This window comes from Ambystoma mexicanum, chromosome 5q (assembly GCF_040938575.1).
Source record: "Ambystoma mexicanum isolate Mex_15411 chromosome 5q, UKY_AmexF1_1, whole genome shotgun sequence".
Classification (NCBI taxonomy): domain Eukaryota; kingdom Metazoa; phylum Chordata; class Amphibia; order Caudata; family Ambystomatidae; genus Ambystoma; species Ambystoma mexicanum.
Window position 1 is genome coordinate 818,046,975 of NC_090933.1, and position 26,398 is coordinate 818,073,372.

General features: G+C 47.2%; 1 protein-coding gene across 2 annotated transcripts in view; it reads left to right on the plus strand.

The window, feature by feature from the left end:
• WWP1 (WW domain containing E3 ubiquitin protein ligase 1) overlaps positions 1-26,398 on the plus strand; it is a 2,181,222-nt gene that overhangs the window by 920,032 nt on the left and 1,234,792 nt on the right. For both annotated transcript variants that reach the window (XM_069621301.1, XM_069621302.1), the window contains exon 11: positions 18,399-18,453. In XM_069621301.1, the coding sequence (XP_069477402.1) occupies positions 18,399-18,453 (55 nt within the window). The remainder of the gene's footprint in view (positions 1-18,398; positions 18,454-26,398) is intronic.

Consider the following 26,398-nt stretch of genomic DNA (forward strand, 5'->3'; position numbering starts at 1 on the left):
AAACACACTATCACTAAAGCACATCACCAAATACCTGCCTACCAACGCCACGAAACGACACTCCTCACCATCTAAAAAAGACACCCCTCATCCCACTATAAATTACAACCAGCCTCTGCCCTACAAATGTGCCCTACTTAATGTCCGCTCGCTCAATGCCCATGCCCTAGAAGTGAATGATCTAATCACTAGCCAAGACCTAGACATAATCGCCATCACGGAAACTTGGCTTCACGAAGCCTCCGGACCGGCCATCACGCTAACACTTCCTGAAGGCTGCTCTATCCTCAGACAGGATAGGCCTGACAAAACAGGAGGGGGAGTAGCGCTAATCTTCAAAGAAGACATCTCTTTAAGGCCGATACCCCACCAAAGAGAAGGAAATGTAGACATCCTATCAGCTAAACTAGCTCTCTCTCCAAAAAACACCATAAATATCCACGTTCTCTACCGTCCACCAGGAGCCACTATGGAATTCCAGTGTCAAGTCACCCACCTCCTAGGAAAAAATATCAAAAAATCCACTAAGACACTAGTCCTAGGCGACCTCAACTTAGGCTTGAAAGACTCAAATGACAAAACAGCCTCCTCCCTCACTAAAGACCTAATCGACCTGGGGTTCACACAGAAAGTCACTTCTCCCAATCACTCGAAAAGGTTATATCCTTGACTGGATCATCAGCCCTTGTATCTAATATCTGCCTCCCATGGACAGATCGCAACTACCTACATTTCACCATCCCATCCACACCATGCACTAAATCTACTATACCAGCACCTGCTACCTTAGCTAGAAGCGCAAAAAAACTCACTGCTGAGAACGTTAGTGCTTGTCTTAACCTTCCATGCCTAGCACCGCCATTCTACTAGACCCCAACATCTTAGCAGAGTTATTCAAGAATACACTCACCAATGCTATCAACACTGTTGCTCCATTAGAAAGTAAAGAGAAAAAATCCTTCCATTCAAACTCGTGGTTCACTAAAGAGCTCCAAAACATGCGCAAGCTCAAAACGCCAGGCGCTTAAAGAATGTCAGACCAACCCTTGTGACATCACCAAAGCTAACTTCCATTCCATTTCCAAAAAATACAAAGGCTCCATATTCAATGCCTCCCATAGACACTGACGAGATCGTTAAAGATGAGGCCTGGTGCAACAGCAGTGTCCAGTCAACTGGTCGACAACAAACTGGTCGACTGCAATTTGGTCGACACCATTTGGTCGAATGCCAAATGGTCGAATTTTTTTTTTTTATATATATATATATGTGTTTTGTGGGTTTTCGTGTGGGGAAAAAAAAAAAGAAAAAAAAGGGGGTTGGGGGGTGGGGGGGGACCCCCCCAAAAAAAACCAAAAAATGGGTAAAAAAAAAAAAAAATTCGACCATTTGGCATTCGACCAAATGGTGTCGACCAATTGTCCTGTCGACCAAATGTTTTCGACCATTTGACTGGTAACCTGCAACAGCATACAATCCGCTATGCTAAAAAAAATAGATCTCCTCCAACACAAAGTTTCAGACCACTACAAAGCTTTGCCTAAACAGATTGATCAGAAGCAGAACCGGCCCACACCCATAAAGAGCAACCTTCCTAAATTCTCATGTACTGAAATCACTGAAGTAGATGTAATAGGCATCCTCAAACATCTCAAACCCTCACAATGCAAGGGCGACATATGCCCATCTAAAATCATCAAAGAATGCGCTGAGCAACTCATGCCTCTCCTTACCGCCTTCATCAACGCCTCATTCAAAACAGGCATGGTCCCAGACAGCCTTAAAGAGGCCTGGGTGCGCCCGCTCCTAAAAAAGCCAACCCTAGACCCCTCTCAACCTAACAACTATCTACCCATAACTACCGTCCCGTTTCTCCTCAAAATACTTAAGGCTGCTAACAGACAAATCCAACTGTACCTCGAAACTAACTCGATCTTAGGAAAGAGACAGTCAGGGTTCCGCAAAGGACATAGAACTGAAACCGCCCTATTAGATTTAAAAAAAAAATCATTAATATCATAGACAAGGGCAAGCCTGCCCTTCTCCTGCTCCTTGGCCTCTCAGAAGCGTTTCATCTGGTTGATCACAACACCCTCACCAAGCATCTCGCGCATGCTGCACACTTCTCTAATCACGCAGCAACATGGGTCACTTCCTTCTCAGAAGGCAGAGCTATGAAAGTGTTCTCCAACATATCCAACGCAGAACCCACCATCATCCACTGTGGTGTCCCCCAGGGCTCCTGTACAGCCCCTACTCTGTACAATCTATTTACAAAGCCTTTCTTTGATAAACTGGATGCACTTGGCATCACATACACAAACTATGGTGATGATACCCAGGTGCTCCTTCCCCTCACAGGGATTTATCACCGAGACACTACAATCCTTCAGCAAATCTACTCTACTATCCAAGCCTGGATGGCCACAAATGGGCTTTGCCTTAATGGGGACAAAACGGAAATCCTCATTCTTTGTCAAAAGGCTACTTTAGCCAAACTAGGTGATACATATCTCAACTTCTGTATAGACCGCTGTGTCATCCCAGTTCTCTCCTCGGTCAAAATGCTCGGAGTCCACATAGATGCTACACTATCCATGGACAAACAAGTTAGCGCCATAGACTAGGCCTCCGCATTGAGCACTAAACTGATCAATGCTATAAAGCCTTTTCTAACCAAGGCCAACTGCCTCTCTATTACCAGAGCCACCGTAGGAGCCAAATTGGACTACTGCAATTCCCTCCTAGCTGGCACATCTAAAAATAAAAACCTAGCTAGACTACAAACCACCCAAAACAATGCTCTTAGAGCAGCTCTTAGTATACACAAAAGAGAACACATTACACAAGCAAGAAAATCAGCCCACTGGCTCCCAGTCCAACACCGTATCATTTTCTAAATTCTCTCCACCACCCACAAATGCATCAATCTTTCTGTACCCTCATACCTATCAGACACACTATCCAAAACATCAACAAGGCCCATCAGACGAGGGTACACCAACCAACTTGCAGTGCCCTGAATTAACAGGGCTAAGGCAGGAGGAATAGGCTTCCCACATCTTGCCCCCAAGCTATGGAACACACTCCCTACCGACCTAAGAGCCGAAACATCTCTCCATGTCTTCCGAAAAAACCTAAAAACTGCCCTCTTCAACTATGTATCCACTACTGCTCGCCCACCTTCTGCACCACCACGTCCCACAACTTGGATTGCCATGCCAGTATGCTAATTTCATGTTATGTTTTTGTATGCACCCAGGCTATGTCACACCACGGTAACAAGCGCATCATCTCCACTGCGCCTACTGTATGTTGTATGTAACTAAGATTTGAGTAACCACTGTAACCAGCGCCCCGATGCTTACAGGCTGCTGTGCGCTTAACAAATGTGAATGAATAAATAAATAACCAAGTCCAGACTCTGGTGTCTGCTGCAGCGCGAAAATTCTCCAAAATCTTTCCTCGTCATGTTCAGTGCCACCCGAAAAGGAGAAACAACTACACAATTTACAGAAATGCACCATCACCATGGCCACCACTACTATCAGGGCGGCTAATGCGATGGCTATCCTGTCCACACACAGCAGGGAACTGTTTCAAAATGGTCCCATCTTGGATATCCTTCTGGGCAACAAAAAGGATGAAGGCTTTGCAATCCTTCACCAAGGGCAAGCCTCCTCTGATTATACCATTTCAGTGGCATTGGACATGCAGACACTGGCCTCTGGCAAATTGGTAACAGCGCTGTCCTTATTTGTTTGCTTGTTAGGCGCTTATACAGGAAATGAATTCTGTTTCAAGGCACCCACAGGGCAGCAGCGAGGGAACATGGGATAGCAGTACAATTCAATACAAAAAATAGAGGCGGAAGGGATGGCCGAACCTACTATGCCTTGTGAGTATTCAGAACGTGCAAGAGCAGGAAGGAAGAGGGCAGTGGGGTAGGTGCTGTGGTGCCTGTGCTGGATGTTGAACTGCAGATGAAGTGCAAGGTTGACCATCAAGGTTGGCTCAAGACCACTAACTTCTGTCTGGAGATGCAGTTTAAGGTGGTGGACATGCCCTTTGATAGGGAAGATCTTTTAAGCATAAAGGTGGATGACACGTTTCAAACCATGAAGGCGGACATGGACACCGCCCACTTCCTGGGCATGCTGCAACAACAGCGCCAGTCCTTTCAGTCCGGAACACCCGCTTCTCAGACACGTCCCAGGCCTTCTTACCAGTACCAGTCTGGCACTTAGCCCGCATCAGAAGGCTACAAGGGGAATCGCTATAGAGGAAATCAGCTCTGTTGTGGCTCCTTGCATACCAGGAGCCAATCCTCAAAACAGGCCTTACCAGGCTCTGCCATTGCCCCTCCACTTCCACACCCCAGTAGAAAGGCGACTCTTCAAGTTTGTGAACCAGTGGCATTCCATCACCACTGAAGAATGGATGTTTCTGTTTCAGCAGGGCCATATGTTGGAATTCATTGGGTGCCTACCCTCTGTTTCTTCCTTAGCCACTCCTGAGAGGAAAAAATGTTGCACATCAATCCTCGAGGGCTATGCTCTGTGTTTTGGGCTCTGTTATTTTCTACCATAGCTTCAGGGCCATGTGGTCCGTGTGTTTACCGACAGCACAATGACTGTTTTACATCCGCAAGCAAGGCGGCACCCAATTCTCTGTTTTCAGCAGATGTTCAAGCTGTATGGACGTGGGCTCTGGCCCACAACCTTTTCATCCCCTTCATCTGCCGGGGATCCACAACACAGTGGTGGGTTCCCTCAGCAGGGAATTAAAATTCTGGCGCGAGTGGGAGCTTCTGGACTATCAGTACGCCACATCTTCAGTAAGTGGCGAACACCAGATCTCTTTGTGACCAAGGTGAATAAGAAGTGCGTAGCCTTCAACAGCAGATTACATCATGAAGGGTGCCTATGAGACGCCTTCACATTCCTGTGGGAAGATATATTCCTCAATGCATTCCCTCCCGTCCCCGCGTAATCGACATGTTCGGACATCAGTGCAAACTTAGATTGATTGCTCGAGCTTGGCCCAGTCAATACAGGTTCCTGGAACTTCTCACCCTGTGGGCAGCTGTGCGCTTGTCAATTTAATGTCCAGTAACCATGTAGAAGTGCTGCACCATGACCTGGCCTCCCTTACTCTGACGGCCTTGCTCCTGCTTTTTAAGATTTTGGTTCAGTACCATTACTTCAAGAATGTCGGGACATTCTGGTGCAAGCCAGGGCTTCAGCCACAGTTTCTTGCTATGTAAGCAATTGGAAGCGTTTCTCCACTTGGCGTTCTGGCGGGGCCTCGACCCTTTACGTGTGCAAGCTACAGACATCCTGCCTTACCTGTTGCCCTTGGCGTGAGACCGTTTGGCTCACTCTTCATCAAGGTTCACCTGTTTGCCATTTCCAGGTTCACGCATTACCCCGGGATGCCTTCCCCTATGGTATTATGGGCTCATCAAGGTATTCCTGCTGGGTTCTGTTCGGCTCCCTCCCTCCTGTCGGAGCACGTGTTCCAGCATGGGAGTTGAACTAGTCCTCTTTAAGCTCATGGGACCTCCTTTCGAGCCTTTACGCAAGGCCTTGCTTTCACCTCCACAAGATGTGTGGGGGCAATCCAAGCACTGTCATGCAGGCCGTCCCATTTGACTTTCCACAAATGTAATGCAATGTAATTATCATTTGGATCGCACCTTTTCCCATTGGTATGGTCTCAAAGCACCGTAGGTTGTAGTTTCGGGAGACCGAAACCCAGGTATGGGAAACTCGTCTGAGGAGTTTAGATTGTGTTCAATTTAGCCAATACGAACGTAGGTAGGGGTGGCCGAGTCCCTGCTAGCCCCCCATGTTGTGCTTGCAAATGAATGGATACTGAGAGGTAGTCTGGAGTGTATGCCAGAGCAAGAGAATAATTGTGTGCAGCTCAACCACATTTTTGTCATGAAGGATAGCTGCATTCTTATGGCAGGGGTGCTGTACAAAGTGTCTTAGAGTTGTGAATGATAACAGATTAGTGCTGATGGGTGGCTGTGCCTTTGGCCACTTTCCATAGGCATGGAGTGTGATATGTACCCATGTTTACTGGATGGTTTCTTGGCTATGTAGATGCAGCTGAACTTAGAAGGGGGTGAATTCAAAGCGCAGCTACATTCTATACATTGGCTATATTGAAAATATGGCTGAATAAACTTAGTGGCTATACTCACAAATGCTGTTAAATATAACAGCGGCTATACTTAAAATATAGCTAAATATAACCAAGTGGCTAAACTCAAAATGCAGGTAGATATAACCCAGGGCTATATTCAGAAAACTACTAAACACAACACAATGGCTATACTCAAAATGCAGCTAAATATAACAGTGGCTATGCTGAAAAAGAGTGTAGCTAAATGTAACATAGTGGTTATACTTGCAATGCAGCTAAAAATACCACAGTAGCTACACACAAAAATGCAGCTAAATATAGTACAGTGGCTATAGTAAAAAATGTGGCTAAATATATAACTGTGGCTATACGCCAATGAAGGTAAGATTAACACTGTGGTGATTCTGACGAATCGCAGGGTTTTGTCACTTCTCCCTAGAGGGGGAGCCTTTCCTTGTGAGGCTAGGGAGGTGAGTCCACTATGCACAATTCCCCCTGGTGGTGGCAGTATGTGGTATCTCACAGGGAGAGACTCTGCTCTTGGGGATAAGGACTCCCATTCTGCCAAGAAACTCCTTGATACCCTCCCGTGAGTCATAAATAACATCCATGCTTCGGAGAAGTCCATCAGAGCAAGCCACTGTTTGTTACTGCAATATTAGACCTAACCTTCATCTTGAGGAAAAGTCTGCCAAAAGCACTGACACAAACAAGAGATGAATGAGTAATATTGATTGCTCTAGGCACAGAAGCCTAGACGAGTAAGAGAGATGGCTCATCAAAGAGAGAGAAAGGACTTTAATGGTACACTGGAGAGGACCCAGAACTTGGATATAAAATTAGAAGAGGGTTTTAAGATGAAGTGTTCAGCCTGGGAAATTCGAACCTGGGAACAGCTGAGAGCAGCCGAGTACCGAGAGATCCCTGTCGTGAGGAACTGGCCAATGGGCCTACCGAAGAGGCACAGGAACAACAGACGACCATTTCGTTCAGGGGAAGAGAACCCTGAGGAAAGAAGAACCGAGTGAGTGGTGGTGTGACCTGGGAAAGGTGGACTGTCCGGGCGAGAAATCGTGCCGAGACTGCTTCACAGGGCATACCCAAAGAGCCAAGGAGAGTCTGTGTGACTGCAGAAACTTTGCGACGCTGAGAAGTGTTCCGGTGACGCTAGCCTGTGAATCTAACGGGAGAACCGTAAAGAGGTACAAACAGCAGGGACACACAGCCTACTTGTCCCAGTGAAACAAGCATTTACAAGTATGAGAATATCTACGGAACTCTGCCTACTCGTCCCAGTGAGGAGACGCGTATCATTAAGATTCAGAAAAACCCTGAGAAAGTTAGTTCTAGTGGAACCTGCCTCACTAAGCAATGCAAGTCAGGAACTGAGCGAAGAAACCCTCACATTGGTTGGGAAAACCTGATTCAGTCCTAAGTGGAAGTCAGCTTAGCAGACCAAAAGATTTGTGTAAAACAAATGTTCTTACTGAACTAAAGGAACACAGAGTCAAGAGCAAGAGAAGGGACATTTGGGATCTTCAAAAGTATTGGGGGGGGGAAAGACCCTTGGAGACACTTCAGGAAGATGTAAAAGAAAGGGGTGAACACCCAAGTACAGCGAGGAGAAAAAGTTAATATCCAAAAGGATAGGAGGCTGGAAACTCCCCAAACAGAACTCAAGGAATTAATCCAAGAGATAGCCAAGAACTATTTGAAAATCACCTATTAGAGCCGAACAGCCTATCCAGGAGAAAGAGGAGTCATTCTCCTGGACCTTTTATTTTTTTATTTAGTTGGTAGGGCCAGAATAGATTAGCTGTGAGACAGAAGAGAGATTTACTTTATGGACTTCACTACTGGGGATGAGCACAGTAGCTAGTTTTGTTAGGTAGGGAAACCCATATCATAGGGATATGCAAGTCATTTTTTTATGTTATGTTAATAAAGCACTTGTTGAATATGATAAAAACGAATCTGTCTCCTTCTGACCCACCACACTATAATCAAAGGCAACAATGCTTCTTGATTCTACATAGTGGATATACTTCAAAGCTGGCCTTAGCGCTAACCCGATTTTTATGCCCAAGGTTCAATCTGCATTCCACCTAAACGAGCATGTAGTGCTACCTGTCTTTTGCTCTTCATCCTCTACTGCGGAATGCTTGTTACACTCCCTGGTTGTTGAATGAGCCCTAAAGTTCTATGTTGCCTAAACACAGTCTTTGCAAGTATTCACAACATTTTGTGGCATTTGATCTGGTCAGGCATGGTCAATACGCTTTCCAAATCCTCCAATGATCGTTGCCTGTCCTCCTGCATTTCCTTCTGTCAACATCTGGCTAAGAGGACTCTTTCAGGCAGGCCCACAGCCTATTCCACCAGTGCTGTGGCGGCTACAATGGCTTTCTTCTCTGGTGGTCCCTGATGTACATTCGCAGGACTGCCACTTGTAGATCTGTACTTACCTTCACAAGGTTTACTGTGTCGACAGGGATTCCACGGAGGAGTCCAGGGTCAGCCAGGCAGTGCTGTGCAACCTGTTTGGGTGAGGGGAGAATTTCCTTCAGGTGAGCTTTGCTTCCGCCCGTTGGTGGTATTGTGTCTACTGCTTTGTAGTCTATTCAAACGACATGTGAATCTATGAAAGATCCATTGCTGGAGTAAGAATAACTTACTTACCTGTAACTCCTGTCACCAGCATTGGTATCTTTCATAGATTCATATGTGACCCTCCCGCCTACCCCTCTTATGGCTCTTCTTGGCTCATATCACCACATTCACGTGTGCTTGCGAAAATCTGCAGATGTCCTCTGGGACCGGAGCTACGAGAGACCTGTCAATTGGCTGTGAGCAATATGACCCAAAATGACTCCAATAGCGCACTAAACTGACAGCAGTATTAAAATGTAAAAATAAATTGCTATACGGAGGATAGGCTATTCAAACAGCATGTGAATCTATGAAAGATACCCATGCTGGAGAACAGGCATTACAGGTAAGTAACTTATTCCTTGCCTTTTGTTCATTGTTATGTGCATTGCTGTATTTTGTCAATTGCACACAGCACTGTACAGTGCTGTGCATGGGGGATACTTTGTATCCGCATAACTTTTGATCTTTTGAGTTTTTGGTTACTTTTTATGTGCCTAAAACAGGCTGGTGGCAGCAGTAAAATTTGTACTGTTTTTGTATTTTACTTGTGCACTTTTGCATTACCACAAATGGCTACTAAAGGTGGCCAACACCCAAAGATGGCCGTGCCATGAGGTTTTCGGCTTGTTCTTTGGGCATATTGTGGTTTGGGCTTCCCCCTCGGCTAGGAGGACTCATCCTGCAGCCATTCTTCAGATTTATGTTGGAACCAGGATTTCTAGGAAGAAAAGCAGCCTACTGACGAACCGAGGGCAACTCTGCAGATCAGTAGCATCCTTTCCAGTGATTGGCCCGGTGAAGCTCTGCTCTGCCTGATCTCCGAAGACCCTCATTGGTGCTTCAACCCTTTAACTAGTGGGGACAAACTAGTTTAAACCCCTGCTCGAGGTTGCATGTCACAAAGGCCTTCGGAAGTGTCCTTGGACTGCCCGGTGGACTGACCAGCTCCCTCCTGGCTACAATGCTGCAGCTGTTGCCATTCCATGTTCAGCCTCAGAAATGTGGTGGTCGCCAGCTTGTTCCGTAAGTCGTCGTCTTCCGAAATTTTAGAGTTCAAAAATCAAAGGAGCTGCTCCTGTGATCGCAAATGGAAGATCACCTGTCATCGCCTGGAAGTGGTGATGTTCACTGTAACTATGCCTTACTCCATCATGTGAAGTATCCTTGAGGGGTCTGCACTGCAACAGTCTGCATTTGGCACCGTTTTGGGCTCACATCTTGAAGTTTGACACGACCAGAAGAAGCACTCAAACCTGCGACCCTGGACACTCCCTCACCCGAACAAAGGACAGCAGAACTTGTTCCCAGACAATCCATGGTGTGACCTTGGAAAATCAGTTTGGTGAAGGGGGCGGAGGGTAAGTAAATCTAATTGCCCCCCACCCCATAAGGTAACATTGGGTGCAAAGGCCCTTGTGTCCTAACTCCCCCTGTGCTCATCTTCCTTTGTTGAGCATTGGTCAAGCATCCTTCCCCTGGGCGAGCCTTCAGCCTAGTATAGAGAGGAGTACTTGCCTGTCTTTGGACAAATACTTATTTAACTTTGAAATAGTTTAGAACTGTTTTTAAAGCATCACCACAAGCTTATTGCATACTTTAGAGAACAACTTCCCTGGAGGAACCCGTACTGGAACCTGTGACCTTTGGACACTAGGCCCCATACATCTTTTGGCTGGACTTCTTAAGTAAAAGGCAGCTGGGATTATATTGGTTCTATTAATTGTATCTGCCACTGATTACTTGCCTGACCTATCTGGTTAATTATTGATTGATGCATTGTAAGTGAACCTGCCGGTGAAGGTATATATTTGTGATGTAATGGTTTGAGTGATACTACCTGCTAGCTTCATTTCTTTTTTTTTAAACCTTTATTTTTGAGTTTTTTGTTTTTTACTCATAAACAAACGTGACAGTTAAAAACCAAAAGAAGGTTGCAGTGTGCCCCCCCCGCCTGCACCCATTCCGTGTCCACTCCTATGAATCAAAGTCCGTGTCTTGTCCGTGGCTGCCTGTTCTCAGTCACGGCGGTGATGCCGGAGTTTGTGGCATATGATCGGCGAGGTTAGTCTAATCGTTTACTGCGATCTGCGTGTCAGTTGGAGTGGGTGAGCTGTCTGATCGTGTTAGCAGGTAGTTTACAGTGGACTCCAGATGTCTGGTGGTCGGGCATGGAGCGGCAGCGTTTTGATAGTCTGTCTCAACATTGTGACAGTATGTCGCGTCTCTGAGCCACTGAGACTGAGACTGAGTCGGAAGTGGACCTCTGCCCCATGACATGGCAATTCGACATTTTGCCAGTCCTAGCAGTAGGCTGACTAGTTTCTTGGCAGCCGGTTGTATTTCGTGGTGTATCCAAGCAAGGTCACTAATGGGTTTCTGTTGATTGGTTCTCCAGCTATTTCGGATGTTGTGTTTAGTACCTTGTCCCAGAATTGCCTGACTGGTGGACACTCCCAGGCTAGATGCAAGAAGGTGGCAGGGGTATTGCCACACCGCTGACAAGCCAGAGAGACAGAGTCTCGGTAGCAATGGAGTTTGCTTGCTGTGAGGTAGGTCTGATGGAGAAAGTTGAAGTGGATCAGTTTTAGTCTCGAGTTCAGTGCCACCTTTTGGGTCTGCCTTTGGATATAAGACCAATCAGCCTCGTTGATAGTGTGGGCCAAGGAGTTTTCCCAACGCGCTTTAGAGGTTAGTGATTGGTGTGAATTGGCGAGTAATTCTTTGTAGATAGATGACACAAATTTGCCATCACCGCTTGCTTGTATGACGCTATGCAATAGCCGCCACGTAGGTGGTCGTGCTGGAAACATAGAGAACTGCTCTCTGAAGGCATGGCGGAGTCTGAAGTACACAAAGATATCCAGTGCCGTGGCTGTGAAGCGATCTTTAACCTGTTGGTGAGTCAGAAAGCTGCTGTTGACAAACCAATCTTCTATTGTGGTAATTTGGAGTTTGTCCACCAAATGGTGGTATACTGTTTGGGTGGTTATCGGCAGTCCCGGGATACATTTTGCCGGTAGACGTGGTGAGTATGTGCAGGCAATGCCCTGTTTGTGTGCTATTCTTTTCCAAATCTCATAGGTGATCAGCATTATGTACATGTTTTTTGGCAGAACTTGCTGTTCTCCAATGATCACCGCTCTCAGGAGATTGGGTGTGGCAAGGGCCCTTTCTATCTGCACGTGCGGTCTGATAAATTGGGTCGTGTACCAATGACTCAGAAACTGCGCCTGCGCAGCCCAGTAATAGCTTTCCAGTTCTGGTAGGGCCAGACCACCTTTCGCCATGGATTAAATCAATGAGGAGTACGCTACTCTCGCCGGCTTGCCAGCCCAGATCAGGTCTAGGATAAGTGTCCGCAGCTGCTGGAAAAAAACTATGTGTTAGTAGCAGTGGAATATTCACAAATAGGTATAGCAATTTTGAGAGAATCGCCATCTTGACGATGGAGACGCGCCCCCAGAGTGTTAAAGGTAGGTGCTTCCATCGGGTTATCTTCTCCGAAACCGATGCAGTGACCCTGCCGTAGTTGTCGCGGAGGATCTCGTCGTGGTCACTGGATAACATGATTCCTAGGTACCTGATGCCAGATTTTTCCCATCGTAACTGAAAGTCATCAGCAAATTCTACTGTGTTGGGAGTTAGTGGGAAAATCACTGATTTGCTGCTGTTAATTCCAAGTCTGGAAAAGGTGCCAAATTTGAGGACTTCGCACATTACGGGATTGAGGTTGGTCTCCGGGTCGCTGAGTAGTAAGGCCACGTCGTCTGCATAAAGTGATAGTATCAGCTTGTGTGGTTTTATGGAGATCCCTTTATCCATGAATTTGCTCCTGAGATTGTCTGCGAGGGTTTCATGGCGAGGGCAAACAATAAGGCCGACAAAGGGCAACCCTGCCTGGTGCCTCTTTTCAGTTCTATGGGGTCGGATTTTGTGGTCCCTAGTTGACGTTGGTCCGGGGGTTCTTGTATAGGATTGCCACCAGCTTTATAAAGGCTGTACCGAGGCCCATTTTTCGAAGGACGGCGAATAGGAAAGGCCATTCAACGGAGTCGAATGCCTTTTCTGCATCCAGGAGAACTGCGATGGCTTGTCTTGATGTGTCTAGTGCTTCCATGATGCCGAAGAGGCACGGGATGCCGAAGGTTGTGCTCCGGCCTGGAATAAAGCCAGCCTGGTCAGCTAGCAACAGACCCGGCATTAAAGGAAGGAGTCTGTTGGTCAGGAGTTTGCCCAGAATTTTGTTGTCCATGTTAATCAATGGGATTGGCCTGTAGGAGGCGCAGTCCTCCGGGGGCTTTCCTGATTTATGCAGAAGAATGAGATTGTCGTCTCTCAGTGTGGGAGGCAAGTGCCCAACTGATGCTGCTTCATTGTAGACCGATAGGAGAAGAGGGGCTAACAAGGATCCCATTACCTTTTAGAACTCTCCCGTTAGGCCGTCGGGGCCTAGTGCCTTTGATCCTGGTCGTTCTTTTATGACATTTTGGATTTCTTCCACTGTAATTTCTGTGTTAAGGTGGTCTCTCATATCGTCTGATATCCAAAACAGCTCGGTGTCGTCCAGGTAGTCTTGGAGCGCTGCCGTGGTGCCCGTGGATCTAGAGTGCTACAGATCCTGATAGAAACCTCTGATGGCTTCAACAATCTCCTTTTCTGTGTGGACCAGAGTGCCCTGTTGGTTGCGGACGCAGTCGATAGTCTGCGGTTTTCTGCCCGCTGCTAGCATTTTGGCAAGGAGCGCCCCAGGTTTTTGCCCCTCCCCGTACTGTCGTATTAGATGGTTTCTCTATAGATAGTGACACTGACGTTCTTCATTCTTTCTAAATTAAATCAGTTCTGATTTAATGAGGGCCAGGTTGGCTTGGTCTCCTGTTGATTCAAATGTTCGTTCTAAGTCTTTCAGGTGAGATTCATTTTTTTGTAGGACAGCGAGTTCTTTGGCGATGCAGACTCCACATGTGTAGCACTTCAGGGTTTTCCAAAGGATACTGTGTGTTGGGGCTGACTCTTGATTTGTTGCTAAGAAATTTGTGATTTCTTCTGTCAGCTCTTGAGCAAACACTGTGTCTTGGATGGCCCCTGACTTGAATCTCCAGGAGCGGTTCCGCATGCAACCACTTACTGGATTGGCATCCAGGATGACTGGGGAGTGGTCGGATAGCGTCCCGGATAGGATCAGTTTTTCGCCCCACTGTAGCTGTCCAGATCTTGACACTAACAGGTAGTCGAGACGGGAACTCGTCCCGTGTACCCAGAGGTGGAACGTGTATTCGTGAATGGTTTGGTGGAATTGCCTCCAGGCGTCCACTAGGTCATAGGTGTCTCAAATTTCTTTAATTTGGGAGGAGGCTTTAGCCTGTTGCCCATTGTTTGCGTTGGATCTGTCTAATACAGGATCTAGTACAGTATTGAGGTCCCCTCCCCATATGATAGTGGCGTGTCCTGGGTCTGCGAGATGCTGCATCACCCAGTTGAAGGAATTGATGCCATCCACATTAGGGCCATAGGAGTTGACCATGACTATGTTGGTCCCAGCTAGGATCCCATGTACCAGCAGAGCCCTTCCTTCCGTGTCCCGGGAGACTTTAACCAGTTTGAAGGAGATGTTCTTGCTGATGAGGATAGTGACTCCTCTTGCGTATGATGAATAAGAGAGTAGTAGCGATGGCAACCGCTTATTGGGGCGCACTGGTATTCCGAAGAGCGAGTTAAGTGGGTCTCCTGTATGAGGGCAATGTCTACTTTGTGCAGCCTCAGGTAGAGGAAGATCTTCTTGGTTTTTGCAGGGGCATTACCTCCTCTGATGTTCCAGGTGATTATCCTGAATGGGATGCCGTTGAAAGATATTTTACTGAAATCTTGTTGGTCAGGTGACCAGATTTTGAACAGGGGGCCGGTTTCTGAGTGACTGCCATGGACATTTCGAGGGTGGGCGGACAGTGGCGGCCGGGCCTCAGGCCGCTGCAACCTTCAGAACTTGTTTCCCAACTTCCCTGCATCCCTATCTGCCAGGCAACCCCCAACCTGCCCAATGTTACCCCTAACTTATTAAACATAATGAACATGAACTGTGCAGAGAGTGGGGTGCCAGTGCATTCTAAGAGCTGTTGCCCCTGTTGAAGATTAATAACTGCATGCTCTCATAACATATTTGAGTTATCCTCGGTCATGCTTCACCCAAGGCAGTACAGTGTCACAGGGGTAAAACCACCCCCCTCCCCCAAACCCCGTCCCGCCTCTGTGGTCTAGGATTGTCTTGTAGGGGGCTGCAGCTGATGCTGTCAAGGAAGGAGTTGGCTTCCTCTGGGGAGGTGAAGAACTGGGTTTTTGTGCGTGAAGCACCCGCACTTTAGCAGGAAATAGCATACAGTATTGAATTTGGGTTTCGCACAGACTGCGTTTCACCCCTGCAAAAGGTCTCCGTGAGGTCTGCACTGCTGGTGAGAAGTCTGGAAAGATCTGGATTTTGTCCCCATCGTATTGCAGCTTGCCTTTTTTTCTGTAGTTTGAGGATGGTATCACGATCTCTGAAATTCAGGAGCTTTGCTATAATGGGGCAGGGCGGCGCCCCTGGGACCGGGCGGTTGGAAGGGACTCCCGGTCCACCACGAAAAATTGCGAAAACGCTGCCTCCACAAAGCTACCCTTACACAGCACCTCTACGAAGTCCTTGGTCCATGCCGGGGTTTGTTGTTCGCTTATGCCCACCAGCCTAATGTTCTTACAGCGGGCACGCCCTTCTAGGGCTTCATTTTTATTGACGACCCCTTTCATTTGCTTCTCCAGTGTTGTGACTCTGGACATTAGGGATGAGGTGTTGTCATTGAGGTCTGAGACCCTCTGTTCCACTGTGTCGAGCCTTTCTCCCTGTTTGTCCATGCAGTGTTGTAGCAGGTCCACTTTAGATGATACAGTATCCATTTCGGAATCAAGGTTACCTATGCCGGCCTTAAGCTCAAGAAGGATTTCCCTGATGTCAAACGCTGGTGGCTGCAGGGACTCATCAACTTGCTCCATGTCTGGGGTTTGAGTCGTTGTTTGGTTCAGTTGTTTTGAATTTTTAACAGTGCTGGTTTCAAACGTCAGTCTACGCTGCGATTTGTCTGTGTTGCCCATTTTGGTCCTTGGCAAAGCAGGTGTGGCCGCACTGCCGCATGGAGAGCTGGTCGCCGGGGCAGGTCGGCAGTAGACGTCTGTTTAGGGTGGATATCTTTTAGACAAGTGAGGCCGGCAGCTTCCTGCCTTGACTGCGTTTGGGATTTGCGTGCCTTCAAAAAAAGCCATGCCAGGCGCTCAGGGCTTGAGGAACTGTGGGGGCAGCGCCTGCTGGAAACGTTTGTTAGGTGGATGGATACGCTGTGGCTCAACCCAAAGGGAATGATGTGGGAGTCGCTGGTATGCTTGACCTTTTCTGGGTGCTGGTAGATGGTAGGGCCTGCTCGAGGCCGACGAGGCCGACCGCCGTTGCCGTGGTCTGGGGGGCAAGCTCAGCGGCCTACCACTGGGTGCCCATGGGGGAGGAACTAGACCATGCACGCTGTAGAAGGCAGAGACGGTGGAAAGTTGGTGCAGGCTCCGCCATGAGCACTGGAGTCCGCCTGGAGGGCACTACATTGCCGGCTGGTAGTGGGTTCCGCCTACTGTGGGTGTGGTGTTTTTCAGCGTGTAGAAGGCGAACTGTAGTAGGGTGCTGTTTATTGAGGGAGTTTATTTTTAGGTTTATTTCCTTTTAGGTAGATGAGGGTCTGCAAGCTTGCGGGGAGGCACGTTGCTAAACGTCCTGTGTTGATTTTGGTATTGCTGGTCCCAGGTTAGAGGCCTGAGGGGAGCGCAGTAGGCACCGCGGTGGCCGCCCCCATGAGCTGCGATCTAGCGGTCAGCCACCGGGGGGTACTGGCCCACCCGCCTTACCGATGGCTCCTCAGACCAGGGCCTTGTGATGCCGGGAGTTGGCAACGGGAGCACAGGTTTTGCCCTCACCTGGTAGGCCGTCCCGACTTCAATCCCTGTCTATGCGCGGCTCTCCCAGCAGGTTGCCGGGCAGCGCGACCATGTGCCTCTGCAGGGGCGTCTTCTCCACGACTCGCCCTGGGCCTGCCGGTTCCTCTAGCGGAGCTGCTCTCTTGCGCCCAGGGGTCTGACACTCCCACTGGCACGGGTGGGCTCCCAACTGCCTGCGCCTGCCCCGGCCGCCGTAGGCCATCACTGTGCTCCATCTCGATTTTGCTGTCGACAGCACAGGGGCACTTCCATGTGCACGCACCACCTCCGGCTCGCCTGCCTGCTTCCAATTCAGGTGCTATCTGGCCAGGTTGTGCCGCAGCAGCGGCGGCCACGGAAGTCAGCCCGCGCGCCTTCTTGCGCCTCCACCCTGGGTCGCCCTCAAGCCTCCACCACTGTTCCCGCGAAGGCCGCCACTCCAGTACGCTCGGCAGGGCCGGTGAGCTCGTTATCCGCTTTGCCTTGGTGCCGGAGGCTTCTTGGGGGCTTCGTACACCCTTCTCACCAGTTCAGACCGATAGAGTGTGTTGAGAGCACAGATGTTTCAGGATTTTTCTTGGGGGGGGGGGGTCCAGCACAGAGCTCTTTGGTGAGCTGCCATCTTGCATGGCTCACTAGCACCCTCTCGCTAGTTTCATTTCTAAGTGTGTTCTTTAAGGCCAGATAAATAGTTGTATATGTATACATTGACTGGCTAAACTGAATTAATGTACAGCATTCTGTGTGGCCTCAGTGAGGCCCTAGACCACTCACACTATCCTGAGACTTAGACTTGACTGCTCTCCACATTACCTTGATTCGGTTTTGAGTCTCCCTGTTCACCATAACTGAAGTGGCCTCCTAAAAATCTTCCCTTCAGGGTATATTTTAGAAATCCATCTCAACACTCCCTTTTACAGGCGAGAGGCTTTAAAACCCCCTTTAAGCCTCTCCTCCTTTCCCAGCATGGTTTTCACGACAGTCCTGACAGTCTCAGATGTGTTGTGCTATGTGGCTGCAAATTCGTTTTTTTTTTCTGCTGGTGTGGCATTTCCTGTTTTCCTAATGTGCTAGTTGCTGTTGGGAGGTGTTGCTGGTTCGCTGTCAATAAGAATTTCTGTATTTAGGGTCTTCATGTTTTGCTCTGGTCCGGGTTCGATGGCCAGCAACTGTATTGGGAGACATTCGAAGATACAGAGTGGCACCAGGGTTGACATTTTTGTCACTTTGGGAATAGTCAGCTGCTCGGCGCCCCAACACCTGCTTCACATAACTGGACCAGGGCTGGTTATGAGTTCTATCTTAGCAAGCCGTTTGCCCCAGTTTGGGAAGGCTCCATCTTCCACTTTGACAGGGTCATAGTCCTGACCCGGACCCTGTCACTGTTAACCTGTACTATTACCTTAGTCTATCTGCAACAAAATATATATTGAACTTCAAAAATGAAAAGCACTCTTGAGTAATGTGATCAACTGGTAAAACGAATGCTGATCCTCTAGAACAGCATACTATAATGTAATGGCTGAACATGCATCTGTTAAGTTAATGTATTTAAGAACTGCATTAGTTACCATTAAAGAAAAGTAACTTGTATTTTTATTTTCAACTAGGCTTCAATGTTATCTGCCGAAAATGATCCCCTAGGACCATTACCTCCAGGCTGGGGTAAGGGAATTAATTGTCTGTGCGTATACATTTATTTCCTGCAATAACAAGCTGTCTTTTTCATTGTAATTCCTATTGCAAGATAAAAGGTGCTTTAATGTACATACATCTGCATACAAACATTTTTAAACAAAGGAAAGTGTTTTTAATTAATTGCATTAATATTAATATGGGAGATTAATTTTATTTGCTTTCAAGTGAACTTAATATGAAGAAGATATTATAAGGAACATCACAATATTGACTGGGCAGCAGTGGAGTGAACATTTTTTTTCTGAAATACAAAAGAAAAAAAAAATCGCAAAGCCAATACGTCGGACTAACTTGACATTTTATCGTATAGATTGGTGTACAGTGGCAGGATTTGTCTTTTGGTATGTGTTTGTTTGTATTTGGATATATGACATACATTTATGGTTGTATGTATGGTTGCAGAATTGTATCAGAGTGTAAAAAAGTGTTGCAATGTCTGAATGGCAGCATAAACCCAAATATTGGTATCATATGGCTAGTTAATGCACTTGTATCTGAGAAAATTGTATCATCTGCCCATGTTCACCCAATACTGGCATGATGTGCAGTTTTTGTACCTTATGCTCCTTTACTACTCCCTTGTGCCAGATACGTTTATCCAGTGATTCAAAGACAGAGTTGCTTGTCATCGGCACTCAACACAAATTCAAAAATCTAGACCTCCAGTACAAATGCTTTTTGGTGAATGGTAATGCCATCACAGGTTCAGACTCAGTTAAAACATTAGGAGTCTTTTTTGATTCACATCTGTCCTTCATGTTTCATACCTTAAATCATCCTGCGCCTACTAAACAAACTTATTGTGGCACATCCGTTCCTAGTGATTGCATCGAATGCAAAAGCATCGAATGCAAAACCATTGAAAAAAAAAGCATCGAAAAAATGCATTTAAAAAAAAGAAAAAAATAATGGGGGGAGAGGGGTCTCCTCCCAAGCCCTGTTTTTTTACCCCTTTAAACCCCTTATAGTAAAAAAATAATCCTTTACCTACATAAAAAATGCATTTTTTCGATGCTTTTTTTCTTTGATGCTTTTTTTTCTTCGATGCTTTTGCATTCAATACTGTTTTCGATGCAATGCCTGGATACCGGCACAACTGCCCATACCTATCAGAGGCCAACAGAGCCCTGATTGCTACAGCTATTGTAAATACAAAGCTGGACTATTGTAACAGTTTCTTGGAGGGCACCTCCAAGGCCAATAAAATAAGGCTCCAAGTGGCACAGAATGTAGCTGATGTATGTGGACTGGGTCGTCATTCTGATTTTTCTGCGTCTCTTAGGAAGCTGCATTGGCTCCCAGTTGAGCAGCGGATCCAATTTAATAGTTCCGTCCTGGTGTACAGATGTCTCTCGGGGTGAAACCCCTCTCTGTCTTCAAGGTTTGGTGGCGCCAGCTTCAATGCCTGGGCACCATCATTTGGAACTCTCTCCCTTTAGATCTCAGGATATGTGCTACCACAACTCAAAAAACAACTGAAAACAATACTGTTTGATAGAGGGATTGTTTAATAAGTACAGGACCGCCCGCTAATACTGAGATACCATCCATTGTAGCCACTATTTGTTTTTTGTTTGTTTTGTGTGAACGCCTTGAGGCCTTTGGGCGAGTGGCGCAATATAAAAAAGATAGATATGGCAAGTGATGCAAGTATTTCTTGAGGTTGTCTCTGTTTGTCTCTCTATTAGCACCTTTGCCAACTTGTATGCTTGAGCCTTATATGCTAGATATTTCCATTGTATGACCAGACATTTAAACCACATACTAATAAACTTTATGAAAGATTGTGTTATCTTTCCAAAGCTGAGTAGCACATGCAAAGTATTTCCATCATAGGCCTGAGAGCCATCCACACTGTCAGCAAGGTATTTTCATACACCTAGGTCCACAAACTGTATGCCTGTATCTATCATGCTAAGCCCATGTTCCCACATCAAATGCTATATATTGATACTGTATGGCCAGCTATTCCCAGCACATTATTTTCTGCCACTCTTTGCCCTGGGACTTTGCTCTCATGCCAGGTATTGCCATGTATTTACAATGTATGCATAGCTTTGACAAATACCCCTCAATACAAACACACACTGCTATGCTAACATACACTCTCACCCACACATGACCTTATGTCTGTCTCATACGCATAACACACCCATGGATTCTGGTACTGTGAATAGTTAATTACCGGCTAATGCCGATTTAGTTAGGGAGTCTGGTAGAGTGTTTTTTGGTGTGATTTAGTAGTACGGGGCCAAAACCCTCTGCACAGTGGATGAGCGGCCCTAAACCACCAACAGGCTAAAGTCTTGATGGACAATGCACATCACTACATATACAGATGGATGGCAGCAAGTGGGTGCCCTGAACTTTGTTGTCCAGGCTCAAACAGCCAGCCACTGAACAGGATCTCGTTATCATCCAAGAAATAGCCCAGCCGTCTCATGCATAACCACATCCTCCTCCCAGCCCCAGCTCCTTCCCGAGAAGCTCATGCAGCGCTGAGAGTAAAAGCCTTTTGAATGGATTGTGTTCCCCCGCGTATTACTCATCTTTGATATATTTGTATATCTGCTTGCAGCTATGGAAACTTTGTTCCTAGTCTCGGGCGCTGTGCATCGAGTCGTGGCCCCTGACGGTCTTGTCCTCAGCGTGAGGTTGACGCTGGTATAAGTAGCTTGCGCTGTGCCTCAGTTCCGTTTTTCTGCATGCTCAGCACGCTTCGGACGGTTCCTCATCTCTGCGATTTTCTCACTTTGTGTTTCAGTGTTTAAAATGTTTCCAATCATTTCTACACCGACGACCTGTTTCAAACGGTGCTCTGATTGTGGCGCTTACGTTTCCATTATGGACTGTAATGAATCGGGAGTAATACTCGGTTACAGGGTTTAAAGACAGGAGGAGGAGTTACAGTAATTTACAGATCTCATTTCGAACCTATTCAGTGGAAGAATACTGCTGAAATCGGTCATATGACCATTTCTACATCACCAAACTTTTCTTTGATAATATTGCTTGCATATAGGCCCCCAGGGCCAAGCCTTTTTTCGAGGGAGTGGATAAGTACCTGGCAAATGTAGGAAGCAAATAGGAGTTAAGCCTCTGCGATCTAAATAGTTGGCTGGAGGACCAAACAAAGTCTGATTCCAAACAGCTCTGGTTCGTTTTCCAAACAAGTCTGGTTTATTTCAAAGTATTCTCAGTCGGCCTACTGGGTCTCACCGCCTCACAATGTGTGTTCCCAAACACTGTGAGATGCGAGTGAGAGCGATCAGCACTCAAGCAGCAATATATATACATTAGACATAATCTTTGCTAAGGCATTTCGACCCGCCCACATACATGTCATACTGGCTAGGGTCCAGTGATGACAATTATGACAATTACGAAAAGTCTTCATTCAGCCTAAACATAGTTATTCTAGCAAAGGCAGCAGAGACAGCTTTCTGTTATGGGGAACATGGAGCTCTGGCTCAGCGAGGATATTGTGTTCTTAGCAGGGAAACATTCCTTACTACATTATCAGTGTGTCTCGGCCCATGAGCGAAGGGTCAGATAGTCCAGAAGCAGAAAATGCCATTCTCCACAAAGGAGCACCGCTAGAAGAATATAATTCATGTTTTACTGCCTTTTACGACAGCGCTTGCAAGACAAACCGGCACCTGGTCTGCTGATTAGGTGCAGCTTCTGCTCGACTTGAAGGACTTAGTGAGAGAGAAAAACATTGCATTTCTGCACAGTTTGACATTCACCTGGTCAACCGGGGACGTTGGGGCACGGTTGCAGCCCTCCCTGAACTGGCTCCCCAGGGTCAGGCTTCTTGCCCTGCTCCTGTGTTGTGGACTGCGCTGGTTGTTGGTACTGCCCCTGTGAGAATACGAGAGGCAGTGCGAATGCTCCGATATGGCTGTGGTCTCCCTTGAACCCTTCTTCCCAGAATGTGGTGAGCATGCGCCTACCCATATAGTCTTGCGTGTTTAATTATGATGGCGAGCTCTCCGTCCTGCTTCTAGCTGCAGGGGCGCTTTTAGATGGAGCTAGTTTCTTCACTGGTCCATGTGTGTGGCCACCCAGACCGGCTGTGGCTGAATCACTTCAAAGGTAAGTGACCTTCGATAATGATTATTGTCCGTATTCTTTTGTAATGTCTTTCTCCTTGATTATTGTCCGTACCTCTTGTAAAGCCTTTCCTTCTCCCCAATAGGTGATGTGAGGCTCAGCGGAATTGCGGTGCAAGAAGCGAGCCCCAATGGAGAACAGGGCAATTCACGCTGTCCCAATAGGTGGTAAGTTTGGTTCTTAGGTCAAGCGTGAGGATTGGATTGCGTGCAACCTTAGCGTAATGTCTTTATAGGTTTTCTAACCTTGTTTGTTCTTTTCTGTTGCAGGGATGGCCTGGCGAAGTCAGACTGGATTGCTGTTATCCGAAGATCTGCCGGCGGGTGAACGATGCCTGGATCTGCAAGGATGCTGGCCGAAGATGGACTCCCGAGTAAGTATTGAGGCGGGAATAGGTAAGGATGCGTTCCGAATGCGGTTGCTGCTGGAATCAGGTAAGGATGCGCTCGGATTGCGGTTGCTGCTGGAATCAGGTAAGGATGCGCTCCGACTGCGGATGCTGCTGGAGTCAGGTACGGATGCACTCCGACTGCGGTTGCTGCTGGAATCAGGTAAGAATGCGCTTCAGGCGATGGTTATTACTGGATTCAGGTAAGATGCGCTTCAGGCAGCTGTGAGCGTTACGCTGCTATAAGCAGACTAACGCGAAGAGCTTGCATGCGGGTGGGGCAGGCTTAAATAGCCTAGTCCCAGCCACGCCCATTTATTCTGGCTTGTGGCTCCACCTTGCCACTCCCAGAAGATGCTGCAAGTGCAGCCCAATGCACTCCTGTGGCCATGTCCGACTTGGAGGCCCTGCAGGGGAGAAAATAGCACATGCAAAAGAATAAAAGTGTGCAGAGCACACTTTCTCATGAGCCTGGTGCCAAAGGCGCCAGGACTGGGTCCAACTGGACCCTTTATGTAGTAGAGCTTGTGGTTCTTGCCCTGTGGCCTTGACACCTTTACCTAAGGCTGACTTCTTTAAAACTATGCAGTCGATAAGGAAGAAGCGGAGGAGGAAGACTGAGATGTACCTTTTGGCTTGTCGTTTGGTCCTCCTAACGTGCCTGATGGGCTGATCTCAGAGGAGTCCAGGATGCAAAATCTTGTACACACTCTGAAGGATGCTAGTGGTTTTGACACATCACCAGATACTGATTTTGCCACTCCAGACTCTGCTAGTCATGCAGACCCTTCATATAGATCGGTGATGGGAATAGTAATGGAGTATCTAGGTTGGGGGACATCTGTGGCAATCCTGGAAAAGGATGACCTTACAGACCTCCTGGATAGGGAGCCTGTGTGCCCTTCCAAAGAGCATTGAGAACCAGGGTGTGGAAGAACTGGTTAAAACCCGATACAACTCAGGCATTTAACAATGACCTGGGAAAAAAATACAAGCCAGCCACAGTAGATCCAAGTTTTCTATTTAAACACCCTGCTCCTGAAAGCTTAGTGGTTCAGGCAGCCATGTTGACTTCTGACCCTGCAGGTTACCCCAGTATCCCCAGATGGGGATGATAAAAGGTTTGACGCCTTAGGGAAGAGGGTGTTCCACAGCGTTATTGCCCTGAAAGCCATTCATGTGACTTGTGCTCTGGCCAGTAGACACACACCTTGTGGGATGTAATGGCTTTGGCTGTGGACTATATCCTTGAAGGGGAGGAGAGAGACAGTTATCCAAGTCTGGTTCAGGATCGCCAAGATGCCATGTGCCAGTTTTTCCAGTCTGGACTACACTCTGCAGATTCTGTAAGTAGAGCAATGGGGGAGAGTACTGTCGCCAGGAGATTAGCATGGCTGAGGAAGTCCGGTTTTGCACCCGATGTTCAAGCCAGGCTCTTGGACATGCCTTTTGATGGCTCCCAGCTTTTCGGCTCCAAGGCTGATGAGAGCTTAGAACAATTCTAGGCAGATAAGTCACTGGGAGCAGCGATACGTCAGCCTCAACAGACACAAGGGTCTTCCCACAGTTGGAGAGGTTGGCCCTTTCGGTTCTATTCCCCAATTGCACGAGGGAGAGGCCAGTTTGCACAGAGGGGTCAGAGAATAGCTCCCTGTGCTTCATGAGGGCGAGAAGGAAAAACCCCTCTTTCAGCCCCTTTGAGTCCTTAGTGCACAGGACTGTGGTGGGGGGGGCAGGCTGACTCAGCATTTGGGGAGTTGGCGGAGCATAATCTATGATGCTCGGGCACTGCAAACAGGAGGTGTGAGGGGGTCGGAAATGTGAGGCGAATCAAATTGTGAAGTTTTCTGAACAAATGCCATTTTATTGTTGTATACGGTCGAATGAATGCCACACTATCCCTTCCCTGATGAGGATTTCCCTTCCTAAAATAAACTAAAGGAAGCACTCTAACAAAGTATATCTGTCCCTCACACTTAAATTTATAACAAACAAGGAAATACATGGCAGTTTAAAACAATCATGATTGAGTTTACAAAGTAACCAAGCCTCTCTTCTGAACCTGGGCAAACTCCCCTTCCCCAGGTTTAAATGTGTTTCTGCTTCACTGTTCACACAAAGAACACAAGGAAATCCTGATTCACAACAAAGTTCCAAAACAGTCTGATGTAACTTCAACTTATCAGCAGAAAGTTCCAACACATAGATTATAAGATTCTTCTTCTTCTTGGAACAGGTTCTTAGTTCCTGAATAGCAACAATGTTTATAATGGTCAGGATGATTTGCCACTTTAGCACCTCCAGAAAATATAACTTCTCTACAACCGCCTTGCTTGGCTCTTCCAGTACTACTAACAACTTAAAATGTCTGTCGGAACCACCTGTTTGCACGTCTCCAACTTCCACCTGGTCTGCTTCCTTACCAGGCCTACATTCTCCAAAGTTTTGCCATCTGGTGTGCTCCCCTGCCCTAGCAGCGTTTCACAAGTGCTTTTTGTGGTCAATGTTAACTTACAGGAGGTTACAACAGTTCCACAGTGTTCAACAAAAGACAGCTTCAAAACTTTCAACCACTTTTCAGAAGGGAAGACCAGATTCACATTGATGCTCTTTAATACTTTTCTGCTAATGATGCTTCTCTCCTTCTGGATATCTGTTCCCAGAGGGCAGCCTTTTTGCCAATCTTGTTTCCCCACTTCACAAGCAACCAAAGACTGATGTGGATAGGGTTTCTTGGTTGTAACAATGTGTGGGAGTCCCAACTTATACCAGTTGTTATCTGTAATATGGGCAACCAGTTTCAGAGTTTATAAATCTCGCATCAGCCCCCTTCTGCTGTTGGCAATATTGGATAGACTGTTTGCCTTTCTTCCTCTGTCTCTTGGCTTGGGCAATGCGGATTAACTCTTAATAAAGTCACCCACACCGTTGGTTGGGTTTTCCTCAAACTCTTCTATGCCAAATTTGCCTCTACCCCTGCTGATTCCATCACCCTACACATCCTCTATAGACAGCTCGGTCACTTCACTGTCTTTGAGGAAGAGCTCATTCACGTGATTGGTGGTGACATTAAACCTTCATCAAGAGTCATTCTCCTTGGCAACCTCAATTTAGGCTTTCATGAACCTAAGGACCCTATAGCAACAGGGGTGGCAAACACAATCGCAGACCTGGGATTCATCCATCGTGCCACTGGTCTCGCCCATAGCAAAGGAAGATCCTTAGACTGGGAAGCTGACCTGACCAACCAGACCACCATCACCTCCAACACTTCTTGATCCTGGTCAGATACCCTGTGCTTTACATTCCCACCTGTGAAACAACTACTGCCATTTACCTCTAGCCTGCAACTTACCCTGGCCTGCAGCTCCAGGAACATCGCCAAGGAATCCCTCTTCCCCCTTCTTT